This window comes from Drosophila eugracilis, unplaced genomic scaffold (assembly GCF_018153835.1).
Source record: "Drosophila eugracilis isolate 14026-0451.02 unplaced genomic scaffold, ASM1815383v1 contig_75, whole genome shotgun sequence".
In the NCBI taxonomy this organism is placed as follows: Eukaryota; Metazoa; Arthropoda; class Insecta; order Diptera; family Drosophilidae; genus Drosophila; species Drosophila eugracilis.
In genome coordinates this window covers 2,819,184-2,840,404 of record NW_024573645.1, presented here as the reverse complement: position 1 = coordinate 2,840,404, position 21,221 = coordinate 2,819,184, and the positions used below count along the sequence as shown (strand labels likewise).

Genomic DNA, 21,221 nt, shown 5'->3' with positions numbered 1-21,221 from the left:
CTTTGATAATTTTGATGGTGCCCCAAATTTATTTCAAACGGAAAGCCTTATCGCCAACATAATGTTGGGTTAGGTTGGGATTTAATTGCGGTTGGATTTCATGGCCAAATTTAAAACATTGTTTTCGAATAAATATTCCATAAGGTTCAAGTTCGTAACCTTTTTAATCTAAATAATCCATGGATTCGTGATTATTTTTTATTATTTTTTCTTGAGTAATGTTGACTTAGCACTTCTCAAGTTCATAAAACTATAAAATCGATTAATTCTTGCACTCAAAAATGTCAATGTTTTCCTTTTCTACACTTTACAAGTTTTTCGATTTCTTGGGGCCAAAAACGAATAAATAAAAGTCAGCTTTTGCAAGGGGCGCTAAAACAAAAGGCCTGTTAAATAACAGTTAGCGCAGTTGTTGCTTTTGTTGACTAAAAATAGGAACAAAAACAAAACAAAACCCAATCGAACGGAAACCCAAGCACGAAAGCAAATTGGCAGAAAATCAACAAATAAGCTGTAAACAAGCTGCTGATTTGTATTATCTTTTTAAAGGTATCAAAATTGTATGACCTTTAAAAACTAAAACACTTTTAGCCAGTTATTTAAATATATCTCTTATCAATTTTATAAGTTTTATTAGCAATTTAGTCTAAATACTTTGTCAAGGCTGTTTATTGAACTTTAAAAGCACTTTCAATTTGTTTTACACGAACAAATTGTTTTCGCTTGAACTCAGCAGCTGGTATTTAGTTTGAAGGCTTACGTATGTGTACATATATGTTGAAAATGTTACCTATGCCGTCGACTAGTTAAATAACAGTTACCACTCTTGTTATTCCGTTTTTGCCCTTTTTGTTATTTTTTTTTTTTTTTTGCATTATAAATAGCAAAAGCAAAATAAAGTAAAACAAAAATTGGCAACGCGCTGCTTTGCTTTTACTGTCCCTTCGTCGCATTTTTTATATAAATACATACATACAAAATGTGTTAAATTTGTTTACACTCACCTTGGGATGCAGTTGGGCGGTGTTCGGTCTACTTCCCAGGCGGCGAATAGCTTCATTGGCACCGGTTTTTGGCCATTGGCTCCTCCTCCTCCACCAGACATTCCAGACAATCCAGCCGTGCCGGAGATTCCGCCAGATCCCGATATGCCTCCACTTCCAATGCCAGAGCCACCGCCTCCGCCGCCAACTTGCATATTGAGCGGTCCGCCTCCGGTGTTACTGCCGCCGGTGCCGCTGATAACGGCAAATTTATCCACCAACTTGGACGATTTATCGACCATCTTCATGTTGTTTCTTTGCTGATTCTCGAATAGGGTTTTTTCGTGTGTTCGCGAGGTGTTTTCTGAACAACTGTTTATGTACTATTGTTGCATATTATTTTCATGCAAACTGAGTAATATATCTCGAGCAGGCACATAATTTTCTGATAGTTTTCACAATTCAATATTTTGAAAGTTTCTTTTTTTTTGTTGATGATTTTCTTTACTTTTTCGGGTTAGCCCGCCAATACATATACGAATATATATACACACACGTACACACGCACGCACGTTGGGGAAGGGCGTGCCGCCGCCTTTAAAAAGAAGCAAAAAGCTGTAGTATACACAGTGAAAAACGAGAGGTGGTTGGTAAAGGGGGTGTGTGTTTTTCTTTTCTTCTTTTTTTGTGATGGGGCGCGCTGCAACTGCACTTGCACGAAATCAATATATATATACGCGTTGCGAATCTGTTGCGGATTAGATAGCTCCTCTTCGGCTGCTAGGGACTCGGATTTGGATTCGGAACGGACTCGGAAGCTGCTGCTGCTTTGGCTGCAGCTTTGAATCGCGTCGAAAGTGCCGCGAAAGAACCGTCATGCTCCAGAGTAAAAGTGCGAATGTCGCTTTATAAATCTGGCCCCAGTTCAGCTCTCTCTGTCTCTCTGTTTGACACTCCTCTCTCCCTCTCACTATCTGTCGTCCCAACAATAACAATGTGTGCAAATGTTATGCGCACACACACATTCACTCGATTTTTGCAAATCCCCACTCGCGACTGTGTGTGTGTGCGCACTTTATGCTACGCTCTCTCTCGCTCTCTCTTGCGCGCATAAACAAAAAAGAAAACGCCACGAAATTTGGGGAGCGAGCAAAAGGCGGCACTCGCTCTCTCACTGTTTGGCACTCGCGCGCGATTTTGTCGCGATTCGATCACTAAATTATTTGATTTGGTTATTATTTACATTTGAAGCGGTGTTCATCAATTTTTTATAAGTTTGGGCACGTTTTATTGGGCAAAATGTTGCGGAGCAGCGACGGCGCAGCTTCCGTTTGGTGCAATGGGGAGCGGAGCAGTGTGCCCATAGCGATTGCGTTGGATAATACCAAATGGGCGGAACAGGTAATTTTAGATATACCATTATAGTATTTTAATATGAATATTTTTAGCACTCGGTGCTACTCGGTCACACTGCGAGTCAATCTGTAAAAAAAATTACTTTGTTTACCATACGCCGGCAGCGACTTATAAACAATGGCAGATGCTTGGGATATAAAATCGCTGAAATCAAAGCGGAACACGCTTCGTGAGAAGCTAGAGAAGCGGAAGAAGGAACGCATCGAAATTCTTTCTGACATCCAGGAGGATCTGACGAATCCCAAAAAAGAACTCGGTAGGCGCCGGCAATGGCAACAAGTTGGAGCTCCCGAAAACTGATAAGTTCTTCCATTTGCAGTTGAAGCTGATCTAGAAGTACAAAAGGAGGTACTGCAGACACTCAGTTCTTGTTCCCTGGCCCTGCCCATTGTTTCCACACAAGTAGTAGAGAAAATTCCAGGTAGCAGTCTAGAAATGGTTAATTTTATACTGGGCAAACTGGCAAACCAGGGTGCCATTGTTATCCGAAACGTGACCATCGGCACAGAAGCTGGCTGCGAGATTATTTCAGTCCAGCCCAAGGAGCTGAAGGAAATCCTGGAGGACACAAATGACACCTGTCAGCAAAAAGAGGAGGAGGCCAAAAGAAAATGTGAGTATTTCAGAAGAGACCACTATTAGTATTGTAAGATTTTGTTATTTTCTTTTGCTACATTACAGTGGAAGTCGAGGATGGCGATCAGCCTCAGGAAAAGACAATGAAACTGGACACAAGTGCCGCACGAAAAGAGTCCACCAGCCTGGATGCCCCTGACGACATCATGATGCTCTTATCTATGCCCTCGACACGAGAGAAGCAGAGTAAGCAAGTTGGCGAGGAGATCCTTGAATTGCTCACTAAGCCCACTGCCAAAGAGCGTTCAGTGGCAGAGAAGTTCAAATCTCACGGCGGAGCACAGGTTATGGAGTTCTGCTCCCACGGCACCAAGGTAGAGTGTCTCAAGGCCCAACAGGCCACCGCCGAAATGGCGGCCAAAAAGAAACAAGAACGTAGAGACGAAAAGGAACTTCGCACGGATGCTGAGGCAAGCGAAAGTAGCAGTGGGAAGCTAGCCAAGACAGAGTCAGCAGCCGAGGATGGAGAGATCATCACGGAAGGTATAAGTAATTGCGAAGCAGAGTCGCAGGAGTCTACCGATGGCAGTGATACATGCGGCAGTGAGACAACAGACAAGTGCACTAAGCTACACTTTAAGAAGATTATCCAGGCCCACACGGACGAGTCACTGGGGGATTGCAGCTTTCTAAACACCTGCTTCCACATGGCCACCTGCAAGTACGTACACTATGAGGTGGACACTTTGCCGCATATTAACACAAACAAGCCCACGGATGTGAAAACCAAATTAAGCCTCAAACGTAGCGTTGATTCCAGTTGCACGCTCTATCCACCACAGTGGATTCAGTGCGACTTGCGCTTCTTGGATATGACGGTGCTGGGCAAGTTCGCTGTGGTAATGGCCGATCCTCCTTGGGATATTCACATGGAACTACCCTATGGAACGATGTCGGACGATGAAATGAGAGCTTTGGGTGTGCCAGCACTTCAGGATGATGGCTTGATCTTTTTATGGGTAACAGGAAGAGCCATGGAACTTGGCCGCGACTGTCTTAAGCTGTGGGGTTATGAGCGAGTGGATGAGCTTATCTGGGTAAAGACGAACCAGCTGCAGCGAATAATCCGTACTGGGCGCACAGGACACTGGCTGAACCACGGCAAGGAGCACTGCCTGGTGGGTATGAAAGGCAATCCCACGAATCTAAACCGAGGTCTCGACTGTGACGTTATCGTTGCGGAGGTGCGGGCCACCTCCCACAAACCAGATGAGATCTACGGCATTATTGAGCGTCTAAGCCCGGGTACCCGAAAAATCGAGCTCTTCGGACGACCGCATAACATCCAACCCAACTGGATCACCCTGGGAAACCAGCTGGATGGCATAAGGCTAGTGGATCCAGAGCTCATCACTCAATTCCAGAAACGATATCCAGATGGTAACTGCATGTCGCCGGCATCAGCCAATGCGGCTGCCATTAATGGAATACAAAAGTAAGCTTAAAATAACATTTTCAGTATAAATTTGAGACCTCGACAAAGCAAGAGTCTCATACAGACTCGTTTAATTAAGATAAATTATTATTAAAGCTTTTTACAAACGAAAGTCTTTTGTTTTCCTGTTTTAAAATGCAACTAAATTAAATGATGATAAATAAAAACACTAAGACAATACATGCCTTTAAAGTTCGCTATATGTAAATCCACATATATAGATAGATTTATTGCTCATACTAGGGCTTTGCGCGTATTTACAAAAGTGCGATATCACCAAATTCGGCAATTTTCTAGGTGTAGTATATATTGATTTATATAGAACCCAGTACGTGTACATATCACTATCAGCTATGCACGATATCGGCTATTTGGTTACTCGATTATAATGGTAACAATAACTTAGTTGACTTATCAGAAAGTACATGGTTTAATTAAGTGTTATATACGAATAGAAATGAAACACACAATGTGCTCGACTGGCCACCGCTATTCACTGTCCATACACCACTCACTACTGCCTCTGGCCCAATTCCTGCTAGTGTACTTGGCGAGTGTATTTACATGTCAGGAATAAGCACATCGGCTTGTGGGCTTTTTCATTGTTTGCTCCAGTTTTCGTAACAATAAATTTGGATTTACAGTAGCAAGCAAAGAAATAATCAATAAGTTACATGAATTTGTTAAACATTAACGTGTCTGTGGTAAACATGTTGTATAAGTTGCTTCCACTGATCCAGTGGATTCTTTTAGCGGGAGTGCGCTCCGGCAGCACTGATTGTTTTCAGCACTATAAATCCCAACATAGTGGCGGCGGCAACACCCAGTCCCGCCTTCCACCACAACTTTGGATCCTCTGTCATTAGGCCGAATTGCCGCAAATGGCTGCATGTGGACGATAAAGAAAAGGATTAGAAAAACTGAATAAGAGGAAAGATTTTTAAAATGTATCTTAAGGGTATAACTAAAGACTACAAGAAGCTGCCGCACACCACGTTAATCAAGCGGATTTTGGATGGGGAAGTGTGCACCTCATGGAAGTAGTACGGGCACCGTGGCAGATGAAATAACAACAGATAGAAGGCTGACATTAGTAACGAGTTCAGTTTGAATGGTAACACTTACGCCGACTCCCACAGCTGTACCAACCTGTGCTTGTAGAACAGTATCCAGGCAGCCTGAAAACGCCTGCAAATCCGTGAAGCCATCGACGTGCACAAACATCAAATAACACAGAAAAACAGTCACCAACCATCACACAAAAAAGGAAGAATAGAAGATAAGAAGATAAGTAACCATTAATCCAATATGTACCCCAAATGTTAAATGCAATCTAAAACTACTTCAAAGTAGTGAAATACTTTTAAGGGTTGGCTTATCAAAAAAAGTATTTCACCGGTTGTATTAGATCACAAAAGAAGCACCCAACAACGGACCCCAAATGGTGTACTCACGGAAATGCTGCCATGGTGGCCAGCTTTGTATAAAGTTCTTTCTTGTTGGTTTTCAGACTGAAGAGGTGCGGGGGCAGCAGTTTGTATTTGTCGCAGAACTCTGCCGGCTGCATAAGGTAGTCTTGCCGGCGCTCGTCCATGTCGCACTTGGTTCCCACTATCATAACTGGGATCTTGCTCTCCGCATAATACTTAATGTAGATACGGGCCACATACTCGAAAGAGCGGGGATTAGAGGAGTCATAGACCAGGCAGGCTACATCGCAGTTGACTTCCTGCGGCTGGAGGGGATCAAGAGCATGTCTCACATCGATGTCACGCAATATAAGATGTTTTTCCTGGCCATAGACTTGCACAGAGTTGATGCAGTGAACCACATTTGTTTTGAACTCCTTCCCGATTAGTTTGTGCATATCTTCTACAAGGAATCCACGACACATTCCGGTCTTTCCGGATCCCTTAGGCCCAATCACATGACACTTGTACACGGACCTGCTGCTTTGGCGCTTGGCCAGATCTATGCGACGCTCCCGTGTAACGTGTATTGCGGCTAACTGACTGTCGTTTTCATGAACATTAAAGCCCAAATAGGCCAGATACTCCATGGTTTTTACTACATCAATCAGTGTCATCAGTGTCCAACGGCATAGCCATCCGTGCAGGGTCACCCATCCAGTTGTGTCGTTGATCGGGCAGGACTTCCGAATATCGGTCGAGTAGGACCACGGTGCAGCTGGACACGTGCTAAAAAGCATCTTGTGTTCCTCAGGTGACAAAGCTCCGTCGCCATCGCGATCATATCGCTCGAACACAGCGATTAGAAACTGCTGGCCCCGATGCGAGAGTTCCGTGCTGCTACCAGGTGGTATTTTCAGAGGGGGCCTTAGATACTCCTGGCACATCTCCAACTGGTCGTTGTAGCCAAATCGCCGTAACACTGCCCAAGTTGTCTCGTTCCTCCCCCGCTGGATGAAAAGGCAGTGTAGGAAGAGGAAGCCCTTTAGAGTGACCGCGTCGTTGTAAATGCCATCAGGTACATTTTTTTGTATGACGGCCTTCACCTCATCCAAAATCTGTGGTTGCAGGGGGGTGTTAAAGCAGCGCCGCTGGAACAGATTTAACTCGTAGTCATTTAGTAGATTGTCCCCATCGATGTCGCAGATCTTGAAAATGCGCACCAGTGATTTCTTACAAGCGGATGTCAGCTGAAAAAGAAGGAGAGTTGAAAGAGTCCAAACTAATTTTAGATTGATTATCGAAAAACAGCTCCATGACGCAAAGATTACGTTCTGACCTATAATTCATCATGACAAAACTAGAAGTACTTACCTCCTGCTCTTCCATCATGTAAAGTGGTGAAGTGGGGTGCAGCACAGCCTTTTGTGCGTAATAAAACATCTCGGAGATATTGTGCAGCGTCTTGGCAGAGCACTCCACACAGCTTTCAATTTCGGGGTAGTCCTCCATGATGGCAAGCACGCTGTCCATGGTGGAGTACTCAATCAGATCAATCTTATTGCCCACGAGTACGATTGGCTTGCGAATAGGCTCTCGCTGTACATCACCCTCCGCCTCAGCTTCGGCATCACCCTCACCGTCCAGGGAGGGATTACACTTTGCGCGTACAAGCGGCAGCCAGTGTGAGGTGATACGATCAAGGGAATCATCGTCATCGACGGCATACACTATGCACACCACATGTGCCTTGTTGATCTCAACGGCTAAGGCATCCTCCGACTGCTCCACTGCCGAGAAGTCAACGATGCTGGTGGGCACTTGCTCGGGAGTCACATTGGCCGGAATGGTAATCTCTTCTGCCCGCGGAGGCACCTCCTCTGGGTACTCCTCGCTGACCAGCGACAAAATCAGCGACGTCTTGCCCACCCCGGCGTCGCCCACGAGCAGGATCCTCACATTTTTGCGCTGCGACGCCGTGTACTGTCCCATTCCGACTGCTCTGGAAGTGGGATATGCCGCTCCTGGTCTTCTGGTCTCCGGGTTCGCAAACGCCTGTCTTTTGGGCGAATTTCCAAGATTTTGTTATGCAAAAACGCAAAAAAAAACAACCGAGTGAGATGGGATGGCAGTTGATGTATCAAGGTTGGGCTATCGATATACCTATATCACAACCCAACTGCCAGGGCTGCCACACCGGGCCACTGTAAAGCACAACGATGTTTTTGTCCAATGACAATTGGGCTTAAGTTATAAAAATTTAAACAATCTGAACAAAATCGATTCTGGTCAGTAAAATAATTTTGACACGTAAACAGTAATTCAAAAAATACCGGTTGTTCAATTTTTATTTTTGGTATCTTGGTTTTTTGATATACCATCTATATTTTATCATCTGACGTTTACCATTAAATAAGGCCATGTATAGGACACAAGATATATATATAGAGATATATAACTTATAAATAGTTTTTGTTAAAATCAATTCCTAAAAACGATCTTTGAGAAGAAATCTTCCAATTTAATACTATTCCGTTACATCTCAACTTTCAAACTTTAAACTTGCTTTTTTCAACCCTAAAAACTATACCCGCTAGATTTGGTAATCGATAGTCGGGCAGCACTGGCTGGGACTCCAGAGCTTCGCTTCAATTTTCAACGTCCCTTAAAAATAAGTATTCTCGGATATCAGAAAAATGAGATCTTGCTCGAAAGACGGACATTAATAGTGGAGTAGTTCGTTTGTTGTTGTGTGCACTATTGATACCAACGCGTGCCACGGCCAAGCGATTTGGTTTAAAGGACGACTTGCCCGTGTAACTGTTGTGGGGTAAGGGCAAGGAGAGAGGGGGTCCGGAGTGCTGGACGCGCAGACAGCGCGGAATCGATATCGATGGTACGCACCAAAAACCAGTCGTCCTCCTCCAGCGCCAGCAGTAGCAGTACCAAGTCTCCAATTAAATCCAGCGGCGGAGCAGGATCATCGGGTGGAGGCGTCGGTGGTCGCCAGTCAACACACCGCTCATCGAGCGCCTCCAACGTTGCCGCAGTTGTATCCGGCGCTTCATCTAACGCCGGTGGAGGCTCCTCAAATCGCCGCACTCCGGGCAGTTCGCCCGACGGAGACGACGACACCACCACTACAGATGACCTGACCCCTACTACGTGCTCCCCGCGCAGCGGCCACCATCCGTACGGCGGTTCCTCGTCCTCAGTGCACAAACAGAACCTCTACGTTGTCTCGTTCCCCATCATATTTCTCTTCAACGTTCTACGCTCGTTGATTTATCAGCTGTTTTGTATTTTTCGCTACCTCTACGGGGCGAGCACAAAGGTGATTTACCGACCGCACCGACGCGATTGCAACATCGAGATCGTTGTGCAGAACTCCTCCAAAGAACAAAAGCAATCATTGAACCATCCTTCCGAGCTGAACGGTGAAGGTGCTGGACAGGAGCAGCAGTTATCCAATCAGCCGCAGCGGTTTAGACCTATTCAACCTCTAGAAATGGCCGCAAGTCGTCCAGGAGGTGGCTATTCACCTGGTCCCGGTGATCCCTTGCTGGCCAAACAGAAGCATCACCATCGTCGTGCATTCGAATACATCTCCAAGGCACTGAAGATTGACGAGGAAAACGAAGGTTAGTGATTACGGGGGTGGCAGCTCCAGTTCGAGTTCGAGCATTCGATGCTCAATGAGTCATCGCCCGCTTGACGCTTTTGTTGTCTGTCGAGTGTGAGAATCAATAAGCCGAAACTCGCATACAAAAGATGCCCCACATGTCAGGCGGAGAAGGAATCGGGGGAGCGGCGCGCCTTGATAGACACTTATTGACTGAGAGTCCTTCAATCCTTTGCTTCTTTTACAGGGCTTTTAACACTGCAAAAGGGTATATTAGGTTAAAAAATATTTAGCATAGGAAAGCAAAATTTTTAAAATATTAGATTAGATAGATTCTATATATAAATAGTTCTTTATTATTTAATATGTTAGAAATCACTTTTTAGTCTTATACCAACGAATTTGAAATATCCTTTAAGGGAAAAGACTTACTTGTCCCTGAAAGGAAATTTTAAATTCGTTTTATGCTCAGCCGAATCATTTTGTTACATTTTTCCAGGTCACAAAGAGCTGGCAATTGAGCTCTACCGAAAGGGCATCAAAGAGTTGGAAGATGGCATAGCTGTCGATTGCTGGAGTGGACGTGGTGATGTATGGGATCGGGCCCAGCGGCTGCATGATAAGATGCAGACGAACCTTTCGATGGCCCGGGATCGTCTACACTTTCTGGGTGAGTGGCTGACCATTTGCTATATACCCTCAAAGACATAGTTTTTGTTTACCTCATTTTTTGTTTATTTCATTTTGCACGTTTACCCTGCCTTTTTTTTGTCTGCTTGATTTTGCCCATATATTCGTGTTCATCCAACGCGCAGCGCTGCGTGAAGAGGATTTGCAAATGCAGCGTCTCTCCTTGAAGGAGAAGCAGAAGGAGCAGGCTCAAAGCAAGCCCCAGAAGATGCGAGAGCCCATGCTAGCGGGCATGACCAGCGAACCTACTAGGCCTAAGGTGCGAAGCAGTGGCTACGGGCCCAAGGCCACTACCAGTGCTCAGCCCACGGGTAAGTTCCTCACCAGCTAAAGCGCACCCAACAACATCCTCACACGGCAGCGCAACAGCGACCAAAAGCAGATCGATCAGTCAATCCCTATCACCACTCACTTGGCACTTAATTTTCTTACGATTTTTATTTTGCTTAGCCAAATTGTAGCTTAGATATTACCATCTTTTAGATTATCCTTTACTAATCAGGATTTTTTCTATTGACAGCATCTGGACGAAAGCTCACCATTGGAACCAAGCGTCCCGTCAACTTGGCCGTGGCCAACAAGTCACAAACGTTGCCGCGAAACCTTGGTTCCAAAACATCCATAGGAGCAGTCCAAAGGCAGCCAGCCAAGACGGCTGCCACGCCTCCCGCCGTTCGGCGCCAGTTTGTAAGCACCTCAATGTTTATATTTTTGCATCGTTTGGATATAAATATACTTACCCACTTCCAATAGTCTTCGGGACGTAATACGCCACCTCAGCGCTCGCGAACTCCCATAAATAACAATGGACCTAGTGGTAGTGGGGCTAGTACTCCAGTGGTTAGCGTGAAAGGCGTTGAGCAGAAGCTGGTGCAGCTTATACTCGATGAAATTGTGGAGGGTGGGGCCAAAGTTGAGTGGACGGACATCGCCGGCCAGGATGTGGCCAAGCAGGCTCTGCAAGAGATGGTCATTCTGCCATCCGTCCGACCGGAGCTCTTTACAGGTTAGTTGGGTATTAGTAAGAACCTTGGGCCATCACTATAATGATTCCTCTTCTCTTCTTAGGTCTTCGAGCCCCAGCCAAGGGATTGCTGCTGTTTGGTCCTCCCGGAAACGGCAAGACCCTACTGGCCCGTGCCGTTGCCACCGAATGCAGTGCCACCTTCCTTAACATTTCGGCTGCCTCGCTGACCAGCAAGTATGTGGGTGATGGCGAGAAACTGGTGAGGGCTCTCTTCGCAGTTGCCCGTCACATGCAGCCCTCCATTATTTTCATCGACGAGGTGGACTCTTTGCTCTCCGAGCGAAGCAGCAATGAACATGAGGCATCGCGCCGCCTGAAGACCGAGTTTCTGGTGGAGTTCGATGGACTGCCTGGCAATCCAGATGGGGATAGAATCGTGGTGCTGGCCGCCACAAATCGACCGCAGGAATTGGACGAGGCCGCCCTGCGTCGGTTTACGAAGCGCGTTTACGTCTCACTGCCCGATGAGCAGACCCGTGAGCTGCTCCTCAATCGACTGCTACAAAAGCAAGGCAGTCCGCTTGATACGGAGGCGCTGCGTCGCCTCGCTAAGATCACAGACGGATATTCCGGCTCCGATTTGACGGCCCTTGCTAAGGACGCCGCCTTGGAGCCCATCCGAGAGTTAAATGTGGAGCAAGTGAAGTGTCTGGACATCAGTGCGATGCGGGCGATTACAGAACAGGACTTTCACAGTTCGTTGAAGCGCATTAGGCGGTCGGTGGCGCCGCAAAGCCTCAACTCGTACGAGAAGTGGTCGCAGGATTATGGCGACATCACAATCTAGTCTGTTCTAGCCAGCGTGCCGGTCCTCCTCCATCGGTTCAGTGTGAATCAGCTGTGATGTGAGTGTCAGAACGCAACCATTTGGCGTTGCACTATTTTTGATTATGTGACCCATGTTTCCTCTCTTTAATTAAGGTTCTACTCAATCTGTAGGCTCTTCGTTTCACAAACATTGTTTGAATTTGTATTAACCAGTGAATTAATCAATATCATTTCCTTGTATGCGTTTCTTGTGTTAGCTTAAGATTTATTGTATTTTTTTCGTTGTTTTACCGCCATGTTTAAGTGGTGCAAGATCTGTCGTGTAACTCCATTATCGTTATACTCATTTAACCTAGCGTATTTGTAAGAATATCTATACTATTCAATGAAGTTGCTAGAATAGTATTTCCACCCTGTTCTTCAGTTTTCAGTTGTTTTTTCGAAAGCACGTTGCTTTACAAACATGTTTTTAGAACATTCCATATAGTGGCGTAATTTTTCAAAGAAGTTCACATATACTTCCATTGTATCCTGAAACCAATAGAGCATATTTTTGTTGTACATTGAGTGCCCATCCACAAGCTATATGTAATCTAGAAGTAAGCGTAGTCCTAAGACCGATGGGATATATATTTAAACACACCCACAAAAATACATTTACCAGCGCAGAATCGGATTTAAGTTTTAATAGTTATCCGTATCGTTAATCTAGTTTAGTTCCTTTGTTTAAGTCTATGTACCTACGGTCATAAATACAATTGTCTCCGAATCACCTATATTATTAGTAACACTTCAAAAATAATGTACCTAGCAGGTGCGTTTGGATCTGATGTTATCAGGTCGATCAGATACATCTACACCCGCACATATGCCAGTCGCTTATCGCGGTACCTTGAACCAGCTTCTACGCAGCTCGCCCACCCGGAATTTGAGTTCTACGACTAGTTACTAAACACAGATCCAAAACTACATGCATATAAAAATATGTATAAATATAATTCTATAGAATACGCTAAATAAAATCGATTTCAACAAACATCTTTTAAATCGTTAGTTCCATGATAAAAAGGCCAAATCATTCTGAGAGAATCTGTGGTAGTGCTTGAATATTTGTATTTAAACCTAGAACTTATTAGAACACCTGACATCATCAAGCTTATTGAAAACAAGCAAGAAGTAGAATTGATGAGAACTAGTTTTGCATTTAAATTGCGTTGCATAGAGAACAAAAGGGTAAAATTAGAATCTCGTATGTTGAAGGACCAGCATTGTCGTACTTTTAAATGATTCAAGCATAAATTAGTTTTCAGACTTCCTAAAGAGTTTTTTTTTCTATATTTATCAACCCTTCATGCAATAGTTACTACATATCTGAGTATTTACATTTTTGATTTCAAAGGTGAATGAATGAGCAGCCCTTTTCTGTCCTTGAAATTGGGATACCTAAAAACAACTGTAATCCATATACATATAACGTGGACAGTTATATAAAATAATAAGACTGATAGCTTCCAAGATAACCATTTCGCTTTTACGGACTCCTTACGGATTATTGGAGCAAGAGCAAGTTGACCTGCCCTGAATTCAAAGTGAAAACTAATTATTTTTAAGTATAACTAACCTTCCACGTTCTGATTTAAAAAAATTTTTCATTAGATTTCTCACTTGTTTTATATATTTTTTTGTTTCTTTATTTTACATTTTACATATTTATATCGCATTTCGTTTTCCACATTGGAAATATACAATATGTATGCTCGAATTTACATTCTCTTAGTGACTAAATTTGTTTTTCCTCTTGTTTTTTGCATTCGGCTTGCTTGTGGCTTTCCTTTCATCCTGCTGACGCTTCCTTTTTCGTCTTCAGTTTTCGTTGACACATGTTCCACATAGTTACAATTACAATTTGCTTTGTCACTTTCTTTTGTTTGTTTCGATTGTTCTTTTTTAACTTTGTCTCGCATAATTTGCCATTTTTCTGTTCTGTTTGTTTTTGTTGAATTTCTCATTCGGTTTATTTTGTTTCCGTTTCGTTTATACGCCTATATCTGCTTAAATTACAAATCATTAAATTATTTTAACACGTACTTAGATTGGATTAGATTGTTACAGCTACCCGCCCATCGCCCGGAGCTTTTCAGTTGATGTTGTTTCAGTTGTCGCCGGCGTGGTTCACTTTAAGTTGAGTTCCACGCATCGCCTCGACCTTCGACCTCGGGAGCTTTAGCACCCCCCAATTCCGATTCTGCTTCCGCCCACCACAGTCAGCCGCAACCGTAGCCACAACTCTAAACCGAACAATCTTGCGACTCTCTAATCTCCTGCTGCATCGCCACCATCGATGTGGCTACTGCTGCTCACCGGCAGGGCCAGGAGCGGTTCCGACTTTCCTACTACTCGGTATTGTACGTAACCTAAACGTGCGTAATGCGCTTGCAATTGCTGCAGCTGCGGCAACTGGTGTAGCAGAGGTGGTTGTGGCTGCGGCTGGGGGCGACTTCCCGGATGCTGCAAACGGCGTCGAAGCTGGCGTCACATCTCAGCTCATTGGGTCTGGTATTGTGGCATCGCAGCACTGTACATCATCTGGGGGGCAAGTGAACCGTTCGCTGCTGCGGCCGCTGATGCTGCGGCAGCCGTTACACCGGGCACCACGGTTCCGGGGACACCCCATGCGACATTAGGCGGCATCATGCGGTATCCAGCAGCTGAAAATTGTAGACAAGCTGATTAAACAATGGTCAAGTAGATTCTGGGAGTAAGAAAATGGTACTTACGGACTCCTCCCGCTTGCTGAGCACTGGTAGTGTAGGCGTAGGGATAGTAGCCCTGCTGCATGTACTGCGTTTGCATCTGGGTTGTGGGGTAAGCCTGAAATAACAAAAAGTTAGTTTCATGATCCTTAGTCAGTGCAATTTGTTTAAGTATGTATGTATGACATGTATCACCGCTTAAGTTTATCTATTATTTCGCAAAACTCACCGCTGGAGGGTACCAGTAACTCATCTGCTGATAGGCGAATGGATACTGCGCCGTGGCGGCTGCAATTTGCTGGGGCGTCATCATTTGGCCAGGTATCGCCGCTCCTGTGGCAGCGGCAATCTGTTGCTGTGTCATCATCTGGCCGGGCATACCCGCGCCAGCGGCAACCGCCGCATTTGCAGCAGCAACAGCTGCAACATTCGCCGAGGCAGCTGCCGCAGCGGCTGCGGCATTGAGGTTATTAGCAGAATTGTCGCCGCCGTTTTCTTTACCCCAGAAGCATTTGACCAGGTTGCCGTGAACCTCGCTGTTGTGCGTGTGCTCGATGGCGCGGGCGGCCGCTTCCTTGGTGACAAACTTGATGAACGAAAAGCCCTTGTCCTTGAAGACTCGTACGTCCTGAATAGGACCGAACTGGACAAAATGCTTATGCATCAAGTCATCACTGATGACGTTCGCCGGAAAGCCGCCGCAGTATACGGTGGTGTTGGTGGGACTCGATTGATTGTAAACCTCTTCGAAGGTGTGGCGCTGACTTCCCTTTACACCGGATCCATTGCCACCTGGTCCTCCACCCATGCCGCCTCCCTGGCCACCGCCCTTGGACGGTTCGCGCGGCGCGGGCAATTTACGTGTTGACCAGTTGGTGCGTATCGACCGCGAGCCAATCCATTGACCGTTCATCGCCTGGATGGCGTTCTCTGCCTCCGCCTTCTTTACAAACGAAACGAAAGCGTAACCCTTCGACTTCATAGTGTGAGGGTCGCGCACTATACGGCAGTTAGAGATCTCGCCGAATGGGGCAAACGCCTCGCGCAGAGTCTCCGTCTCAATTTCGGGACTAAGATCTCCCACAAATATGTGGTGATGCGAGCTGATGTCTGTCTTGGGCTGATTGCCCGGACTGGTGGCCCAGTTGACCTGTGAAAAATGGATTTGGTTAATAAGTGGTAATTAATTTTGTTAAAATATTGGTCTTAATAAATAGAGACACGAGTTTAACAACCTTAACTGAATTTTTTTTTATATTTACATTTTTTATCAAGTATGTAATAATTTTTCTGTCTCTTTTTTTTTTTACATATCCTATTAATTTCTGATGTTAATTATTAATATTCTAGTCAGTAATAATGCTAACTTACCTTGATTTCCTTATCGAGGAAGAGGCGTTTGTTCATGGCGGTCAGGGCTGTGGTGGCTGCCTGGTAGTTGGAATATTCGATGAAGGCGTACGGATCGTTGCCGGGCTCACGAATAATTTTACAGCTTTTGACGGGGCCCATAGTGCCAAAAAGGGCAATGAGCAAGTCCTCGGAAACGGAGCTGTCCAAGTTGCCCACGTACAGGGTCTTCGGTTGCGACTCGTCCATGGTTGACGGATGTCCTGGGACTGTGGCTTCTATCGGGATCTAAACTAAACTACAGCGACAATCTACACTCGGACCGGAATTGCAACAATTGCAACTGGCCGCATCAATTGGAAGAGGCAGCAATATCAAAAATATGCAGATGATGTTCCTAGCTACGTACAAAATCTAAATATGTATCTGCTAATTAAACAGATGTCTTTGCGGCGATTTAAAAGGTGCTAGCTGCTAACAGATAACTCGGCTAGAAATTTAAATACTTCGATTTGCTACTAATCTTCGAATCACTCTCGACTTGGCTGGTATTTGGATTATATAAACTATATATGTTGTATCTAGGTAGGTAGATCTTTATGCTTAACGCTGAGGTTCGTCGTTTATTGCTTTTCTTCGTTCCTAATCTGGCGCCTAATTGAAAATTTCGTTAAACATCTATATGTATACGTATAAATATATCTGTCCTAACTAAACGCTAATGGAGTGTTTTGGAATATACGATTTGTCGCACTATATATGTATCTATAATCGGTTATCTCCGTTTTCTGGGGGTCTGGGATTCGGATTACGGGATTCCTTGGGGTACGGTAATTGGTACTTCAATTATCTTATGATGTTAGATTTATGAATTTATAGTTGTCCGTTCCAATATACAGGATTGTATAAATGTATAGATGAATACTTGATTGCGGCTGGTAATTCTTGTTCTTGTACAAAAATTAGTTAGCTATGTTGAACAGTGTCAAAGTTCGCAGGTTAAGTATTATTTTTGATTTCGAAGCTGACCCTGGAACTGCTGCTGCTGCAAAAGAGAGTAAAAGAGAGAGGTAAATTTGGGTTAGTTGAGGGCTGATAACCGGAAGAGTGGGACAAGGTCTAATGGCACATGATCGGCGGGCTTTAAACCAGGCAAATGATATGGATATAAATCGACAACTCTGCCCTGCCCCGCCCCCTTTCGCTGGCGGGGAACAAAGAAGGCGGCAAAGCAGTGCAGGGACACGCACACACAGACGCACGCTCCCTCACACGCACACACAGAGAGAGGGAGTAAGGGAGATAGCATCAGAAAGAGAGGGGGTGATAGTGGGAAAGAGACTGCCTGCTTTTATAACAAAGCGAATGGCCAACAATTGACAATAGCCATTCATTCGCAACGAACTTGCGGGTCTTGCAAAATGATTTAGTTTATAATTAATAAATTTCTGTATTCACTTTAGCCAAATTCTTTTTGGGCCACTCACGCACAACTCACATATGCAGAGACTCAGTGGCACACCAACGCAGCAACGAAGAGGGCGAAAGGAAAAACGAAAATCGACTAGAAGATGAATGACCGTCGATAACAAAATGAGGAGAAAAGAAAACAGGGAGAAAGAAGAGAAATATGTAGGCAATTTGCGAAACCGGCAGGAGGGCGAACACACGGTTGCATTAGATTCTTGTTCAATACTCTGCGAAATCAAATTTTAATTTGCATAGCACTAAACTTGATTTTGATTATTTCTGCGACAGTGGCGGCGGCGGCGCTAGAAAATGTCAGTCAAAGTCATAGAACAGAAGAGTCGACGAAAAGGGAATGGCGGGGTGGTTTTTGTTGCTCATTTGCTGCTTATTTTCTTCGTCTCTTTTCTCACACACACACACAACACTGTCGAGCACTCACACACACGCACGCAGAGGCGTCTTGCGATGGTCTTTTTGTTTGCGTTTAGCTCACATGAGTCGCCACTTTTCTTTTGCTTTTTTCGGTTTGGTTATTGAGTGTATTTAAACTAATGCCAATATACCAATACCAAGCCGATTTGAATGCGGGACTTTTCATTTGCCTTTTCAGCTTGCCGCTATACATATGTACATATGTATGTATCTTGTTCGCTTTTGTGCTGCCATCTTTTAATGCCGCTCCCCCGCCTCCTTTAACCGCCACGCCCCCGCCCCCGCTGCCGACAAGCGATGCCGAAAACTGGGTTTAACATTTATCGCTGTCGCGCTATAGTGCATTTAATGCCCATTGTTCAGATTAGGATTTTGCTAACAAAATCCGTACTCTTTTTTTTTGTTAATGCGCTCTCTGTGACGTGGCTGCGGTTGTAAATTTACCGCATTTTAATTGCTCAGTACTCTTTTTGAACACTTCACTTATCGATCAAATTTAGCCGCTACCGGTTTCTATTAATTTTTTGCAACTTTCGTTGTTTTTAGACGCTGCAAATGTACGTTTAACGCGTCGCTAAAATTTTACCTTCGTTGTCTAAAATGCGAACTAATTAATGAGATTTTTGTGTGCGAGAGTCAGGGCTGCCAACTCGCAAGAAAATAAAAACGCAATGGCGGCAAGCTAAGAAATGCAATGAAAAGTTTAGAAATACCTTGTGTTTCTTTGTGATTTATTTAGTTCAGGATATTTAATGGTTATTAAGTGGTATACTAACAAAGATCAATTCCTTGTTCGTTGATTTAGTTAATTTATTACAAAGTTATCGAAAGGATGGCAACCCTAGGGAAACCGATAGCGATGGCATCACCGCTTTCTCTTTCTAACACACGCGGTGCGGCAGGAGATGCAGAACAAAAAGGAATAGAAATAAGAATCGTTATCGAAAAGACACAACGTCGAAATGGTTATAAATATTTTTATAAACAATAAATATTTAATTACTTGTGCAGATGGCATAAATTATGATGAGCTATGCAGCCGGATTGAGAAGAACACAGTAAGTACAGTATCTAGTGAATTTCGAGCGTTTCCTAAATGATGCTCTCTTATTACAGAAATTGCAACCTGCGGATTACTATTTGGTAAGCAATGGCAAACGATTGGAGGGAGAGGTTGCGCCTGGAGATGTCCACTGTTTTATGCGCCAGCTGGGCGGCAAGGGAGGATTCGGTTCCATGCTGCGAGCCATTGGAGCTCAAATTGAAAAGACCACAAATCGTGAGGCTTGTCGTGATTTGAGTGGCCGCCGCCTGAGGGACATAAACGAGGAAAAACGAGTGCGTGCCTGGCTGGACAAACAGGGAGAGCGGGATCGAGAGGCAGAGGAGCGAAAGAAGCGAAAAATCGAGAAACTTCTGTCGGTACCGAAGCACGACTTTAAAGACGATCAGTACGAGGAAGCTAGAGCCAATCTTACCGAGAAGGTAAACGACGCCTTCGAGGAAGGGCTCAAGCAAGCGGAAGAAATCAAGGAGAAGGAGGCTCAGGCCCAGGAAGCATCAACCAGCGGCATCAAGAGGAAATCCCCTGCCGAAGACAAGAGCAAGGCCAAGAAGAAGAAAAAGGGAACGCTTTGGATAGGTGATGACATCTCAGGATCCGACTCGGACTCAGAAGACAGCGAGGTCGAACCGGAAACTCAGAAAAAGGCCATCCAAAACTAGACAAATAAAGCAAACATGTTACAAGACTATTTAAAATTTAAAAGATTTCGATTTAATACTAAGGACTAAGAGGATTATTAAGTAAATTTATAAATAAACATTAGAATGACATCACGGCGACACAAACTGCGAGGAAACCCAGGCTAATCCCCATTTCAGGTTGGTCAACATGAACTTCAAGGCCTTGGTCCACTGCTCCTCCGAATTAAACTGGATCCTGCAATAAATCGAAACATTATTTTTGGCCTAGAAACTAAACTCAAGAAAAACAAACTTGATTGAATAGGAATTGCCCGTGGAAGGGTCGATTATCTTGCCCTTCTCCATTTTGTACGGCAGCAGGAACTCAGTGTCGCGCTTCTCCACTTCCTTTTGGAACTGTGTAAGGCAATCGAGAAAAGCCACCATGGCAGCATCAAACTTGGTGTCCCAGAAAAATTTAAAACCACCGCTACCGTAAAGCGGTAGCTCTCTATTCTCGCCGAGCACCTCCACATATGAGTGATTGCCGAAGGGGACTACGCGATACCGTTCGAAGGTAAGTCCGATCTTCCGAGCCAAAGCAGAGAGCAGGAGCACAGTCTGTCCCCATGCAGCGTTGATCTCAGACCAGTCTACAGATACAGAGGGTAAACGACCTAGCCTAAAGTTATTAATGGTACCAAAATGTCCGGCATGCCAGATGTGAAAGGTAATGTTAAATATATTAGTGTCCCGAAGTTTATCCAATTGCTGCCTCGAGTAGGTAATCTGGCTCTCCAGACTCCGCTTGTCATCTTCTGTGAGCATTAACTCGCGCCTGTGCTTCGTGTATTCCCGCCAGTAGCTCTCCTCCTGCTCGTGGAGCTCTTCCCTTTCCTTCTCCTCCTGGGCAATAGCCTCATTCAGTGATTGCTCCTCCTTTTTGAGCTCTGTCAGCTCCGATAAAAGCTGCTGTTCGCTGCGCTTCAGTTCGTCCAGCTCTTTATCCAATGCATCAACATTTGGCGCTTCTCTTTGCTGCTCCAGTTCATCCAGATAGGCTTTGTATACATCCCACTCGTCCTCGGCGATCCGCAGCTCCCGGTCCATGATCTCCAGCATGGAATCGGCACACTCCTCACATAGTGGATGGTCAATCTCAGAATTGGATGACAGACAATCGAACAGCTCCGCTTTAAGCTTAAAGGCGGCACTCATCTTCTTGTTATCTCTGCCATCGGAGACCAACATAAAGCCCGTGCCATTGATAGAGTCTGTGAGCCTATAGGGCGGGACAAAGTGATCGAAGCTGCTAGCGTCCTGGGGGTCTAAAGTATTTCCATTGTCTCCGTAAATGGGTACTGCAAATGCTGATTCATTAGAGGGATTTCCATGGTACTGCACTAAATACCTACAAGATAATTCTGCCATGGCATGCACACTAATCTTTTCAAGCTGCTCGTCCAGGACGATGGGCTGTAGACAGCGCTGGCAGGCGAAGGACACCGCCTGTTTCTCCGCCTCGCTCATTGTGGCCGCTATTT

The 21,221-nt window shown here is 44.8% G+C and overlaps 7 protein-coding genes across 12 annotated transcripts in view; 3 read left to right on the top strand and 4 right to left on the bottom strand.

The window, feature by feature from the left end:
• Positions 1–2,325, bottom strand: part of LOC108116596 (phosphofurin acidic cluster sorting protein 2) — a 36,685-nt gene extending 34,360 nt beyond the window's left edge. Inside the window, exons 1-2 of one of the 2 annotated variants that reach the window (XM_017228546.2) lie at positions 2,227–2,325; positions 1,005–1,578 (exon numbers count right to left, since the gene is read on the bottom strand). In XM_017228546.2, coding sequence (XP_017084035.1) covers positions 1,005–1,291 — 287 coding nt within the window. In that variant the 5' untranslated portion in view covers positions 1,292–1,578; positions 2,227–2,325. Of the gene's footprint in view, positions 1–1,004 lie in introns of both variants that reach the window. The other variant, XM_017228547.2, reaches the window with a different exon arrangement.
• A 140-nt stretch (positions 2,326–2,465) lies between these two features.
• On the top strand, positions 2,466–4,573 carry LOC108116684 (N6-adenosine-methyltransferase MT-A70-like protein). Its single transcript, XM_017228695.1, has 3 exons — positions 2,466–2,655; positions 2,719–3,012; positions 3,081–4,573. The coding sequence occupies exons 1-3, from the start codon at positions 2,517–2,519 to the stop codon at positions 4,472–4,474; spliced, it is 1,827 nt and encodes a 608-aa protein (XP_017084184.1). The 5' UTR covers positions 2,466–2,516; the 3' UTR covers positions 4,475–4,573.
• Positions 4,574–4,663: 90 nt separating this feature from the next.
• On the bottom strand, positions 4,664–8,057 carry LOC108116683 (mitochondrial Rho GTPase). Of its 3 annotated transcripts, none has more exons than XM_017228691.2 (4): positions 7,254–8,057; positions 5,925–7,129; positions 5,596–5,658; positions 4,664–5,355 (listed from the first exon to the last, which is right to left on the bottom strand). In XM_017228691.2, exons 1-4 carry the CDS (start codon positions 7,869–7,871, stop codon positions 5,220–5,222), a joined length of 2,022 nt encoding a protein of 673 aa, XP_017084180.1. In that variant the 5' UTR covers positions 7,872–8,057; the 3' UTR covers positions 4,664–5,219. The 3 variants fall into 3 exon arrangements, with proteins under 3 accessions (XP_017084180.1, XP_017084181.1, XP_017084182.1); XM_017228692.2 differs by having other exon boundaries at positions 5,620–5,658; XM_017228693.2 differs by lacking the exon at positions 5,596–5,658.
• Positions 8,058–8,469: 412 nt separating this feature from the next.
• On the top strand, positions 8,470–12,762 carry LOC108116617 (spastin). 2 transcript variants are annotated; one of them, XM_017228590.2, is made up of 6 exons: positions 8,470–9,520; positions 10,001–10,171; positions 10,317–10,502; positions 10,712–10,878; positions 10,945–11,197; positions 11,260–12,762. In XM_017228590.2, the coding sequence occupies exons 1-6, from the start codon at positions 8,773–8,775 to the stop codon at positions 12,003–12,005; spliced, it is 2,271 nt and encodes a 756-aa protein (XP_017084079.1). In that variant the 5' UTR covers positions 8,470–8,772; the 3' UTR covers positions 12,006–12,762. The 2 variants fall into 2 exon arrangements, with proteins under 2 accessions (XP_017084079.1, XP_017084080.1); XM_017228591.2 differs by lacking the exon at positions 10,317–10,502.
• Positions 12,763–13,651: 889 nt separating this feature from the next.
• LOC108116619 (nucleolysin TIAR) lies at positions 13,652–18,656 on the bottom strand. Its single transcript, XM_017228593.2, has 5 exons — positions 18,578–18,656; positions 16,111–17,134; positions 14,969–15,889; positions 14,764–14,857; positions 13,652–14,694 (listed from the first exon to the last, which is right to left on the bottom strand). Exons 2-5 carry the CDS (start codon positions 16,336–16,338, stop codon positions 14,531–14,533), a joined length of 1,407 nt encoding a protein of 468 aa, XP_017084082.1. The 5' UTR covers positions 16,339–17,134; positions 18,578–18,656; the 3' UTR covers positions 13,652–14,530.
• Positions 18,657–18,868: 212 nt separating this feature from the next.
• On the top strand, positions 18,869–19,827 carry LOC108116622 (replication stress response regulator SDE2). The gene is made up of 2 exons (XM_017228599.2): positions 18,869–19,049; positions 19,108–19,827. Exons 1-2 carry the CDS (start codon positions 18,954–18,956, stop codon positions 19,714–19,716), a joined length of 705 nt encoding a protein of 234 aa, XP_017084088.1. The 5' UTR covers positions 18,869–18,953; the 3' UTR covers positions 19,717–19,827.
• LOC108116621 (beclin-1-like protein) lies at positions 19,746–21,214 on the bottom strand. Of its 2 annotated transcripts, XM_017228598.2 has the most exons (3): positions 21,093–21,214; positions 19,991–21,038; positions 19,746–19,933 (listed from the first exon to the last, which is right to left on the bottom strand). In XM_017228598.2, the coding sequence occupies exons 1-3, from the start codon at positions 21,205–21,207 to the stop codon at positions 19,828–19,830; spliced, it is 1,269 nt and encodes a 422-aa protein (XP_017084087.1). In that variant the 5' UTR covers positions 21,208–21,214; the 3' UTR covers positions 19,746–19,827. The 2 variants fall into 2 exon arrangements, with proteins under 2 accessions (XP_017084087.1, XP_041675413.1); XM_041819479.1 differs by having other exon boundaries at positions 19,991–21,214.
• Positions 21,215–21,221: the final 7 nt, after the last annotated feature.

Coding starts and splice junctions, on each gene's coding strand:
- LOC108116619 (XM_017228593.2), bottom strand. CDS start 16,338: ATGGACGAGTCGCAACCGAAGACCCTGTACGTGGGCAACTTGGACAGC. Junction 15,890..16,110: donor TCCTCGATAAGGAAATCAAG/GTAAGTTAGCAT, acceptor CATTTTTCACAG/GTCAACTGGGCCACCAGTCC. Junction 14,695..14,763: donor TCAGCAAGCGGGAGGAGTCC/GTAAGTACCATT, acceptor TACAATTTTCAG/CTGCTGGATACCGCATGATG.
- LOC108116617 (XM_017228590.2), top strand. CDS start 8,773: ATGGTACGCACCAAAAACCAGTCGTCCTCCTCCAGCGCCAGCAGTAGC. Junction 10,503..10,711: donor TACCAGTGCTCAGCCCACGG/GTAAGTTCCTCA, acceptor TTCTATTGACAG/CATCTGGACGAAAGCTCACC. Junction 10,879..10,944: donor CCGCCGTTCGGCGCCAGTTT/GTAAGCACCTCA, acceptor CACTTCCAATAG/TCTTCGGGACGTAATACGCC.
- LOC108116683 (XM_017228691.2), bottom strand. CDS start 7,871: ATGGGACAGTACACGGCGTCGCAGCGCAAAAATGTGAGGATCCTGCTC. Junction 7,130..7,253: donor ACATGATGGAAGAGCAGGAG/GTAAGTACTTCT, acceptor CTTCTTTTTCAG/CTGACATCCGCTTGTAAGAA. Junction 5,659..5,924: donor GCCACCATGGCAGCATTTCC/GTGAGTACACCA, acceptor ACGGATTTGCAG/GCGTTTTCAGGCTGCCTGGA.
- LOC108116622 (XM_017228599.2), top strand. CDS start 18,954: ATGGTTATAAATATTTTTATAAACAATAAATATTTAATTACTTGTGCA. Junction 19,050..19,107: donor GCCGGATTGAGAAGAACACA/GTAAGTACAGTA, acceptor CTCTTATTACAG/AAATTGCAACCTGCGGATTA.
- LOC108116684 (XM_017228695.1), top strand. CDS start 2,517: ATGGCAGATGCTTGGGATATAAAATCGCTGAAATCAAAGCGGAACACG. Junction 2,656..2,718: donor GAATCCCAAAAAAGAACTCG/GTAGGCGCCGGC, acceptor TTCCATTTGCAG/TTGAAGCTGATCTAGAAGTA. Junction 3,013..3,080: donor GGAGGAGGCCAAAAGAAAAT/GTGAGTATTTCA, acceptor GCTACATTACAG/TGGAAGTCGAGGATGGCGAT.
- LOC108116621 (XM_041819479.1), bottom strand. CDS start 21,207: ATGAGCGAGGCGGAGAAACAGGCGGTGTCCTTCGCCTGCCAGCGCTGT. Junction 19,934..19,990: donor GGCAATTCCTATTCAATCAA/GTTTGTTTTTCT, acceptor GATTTATTGCAG/GATCCAGTTTAATTCGGAGG.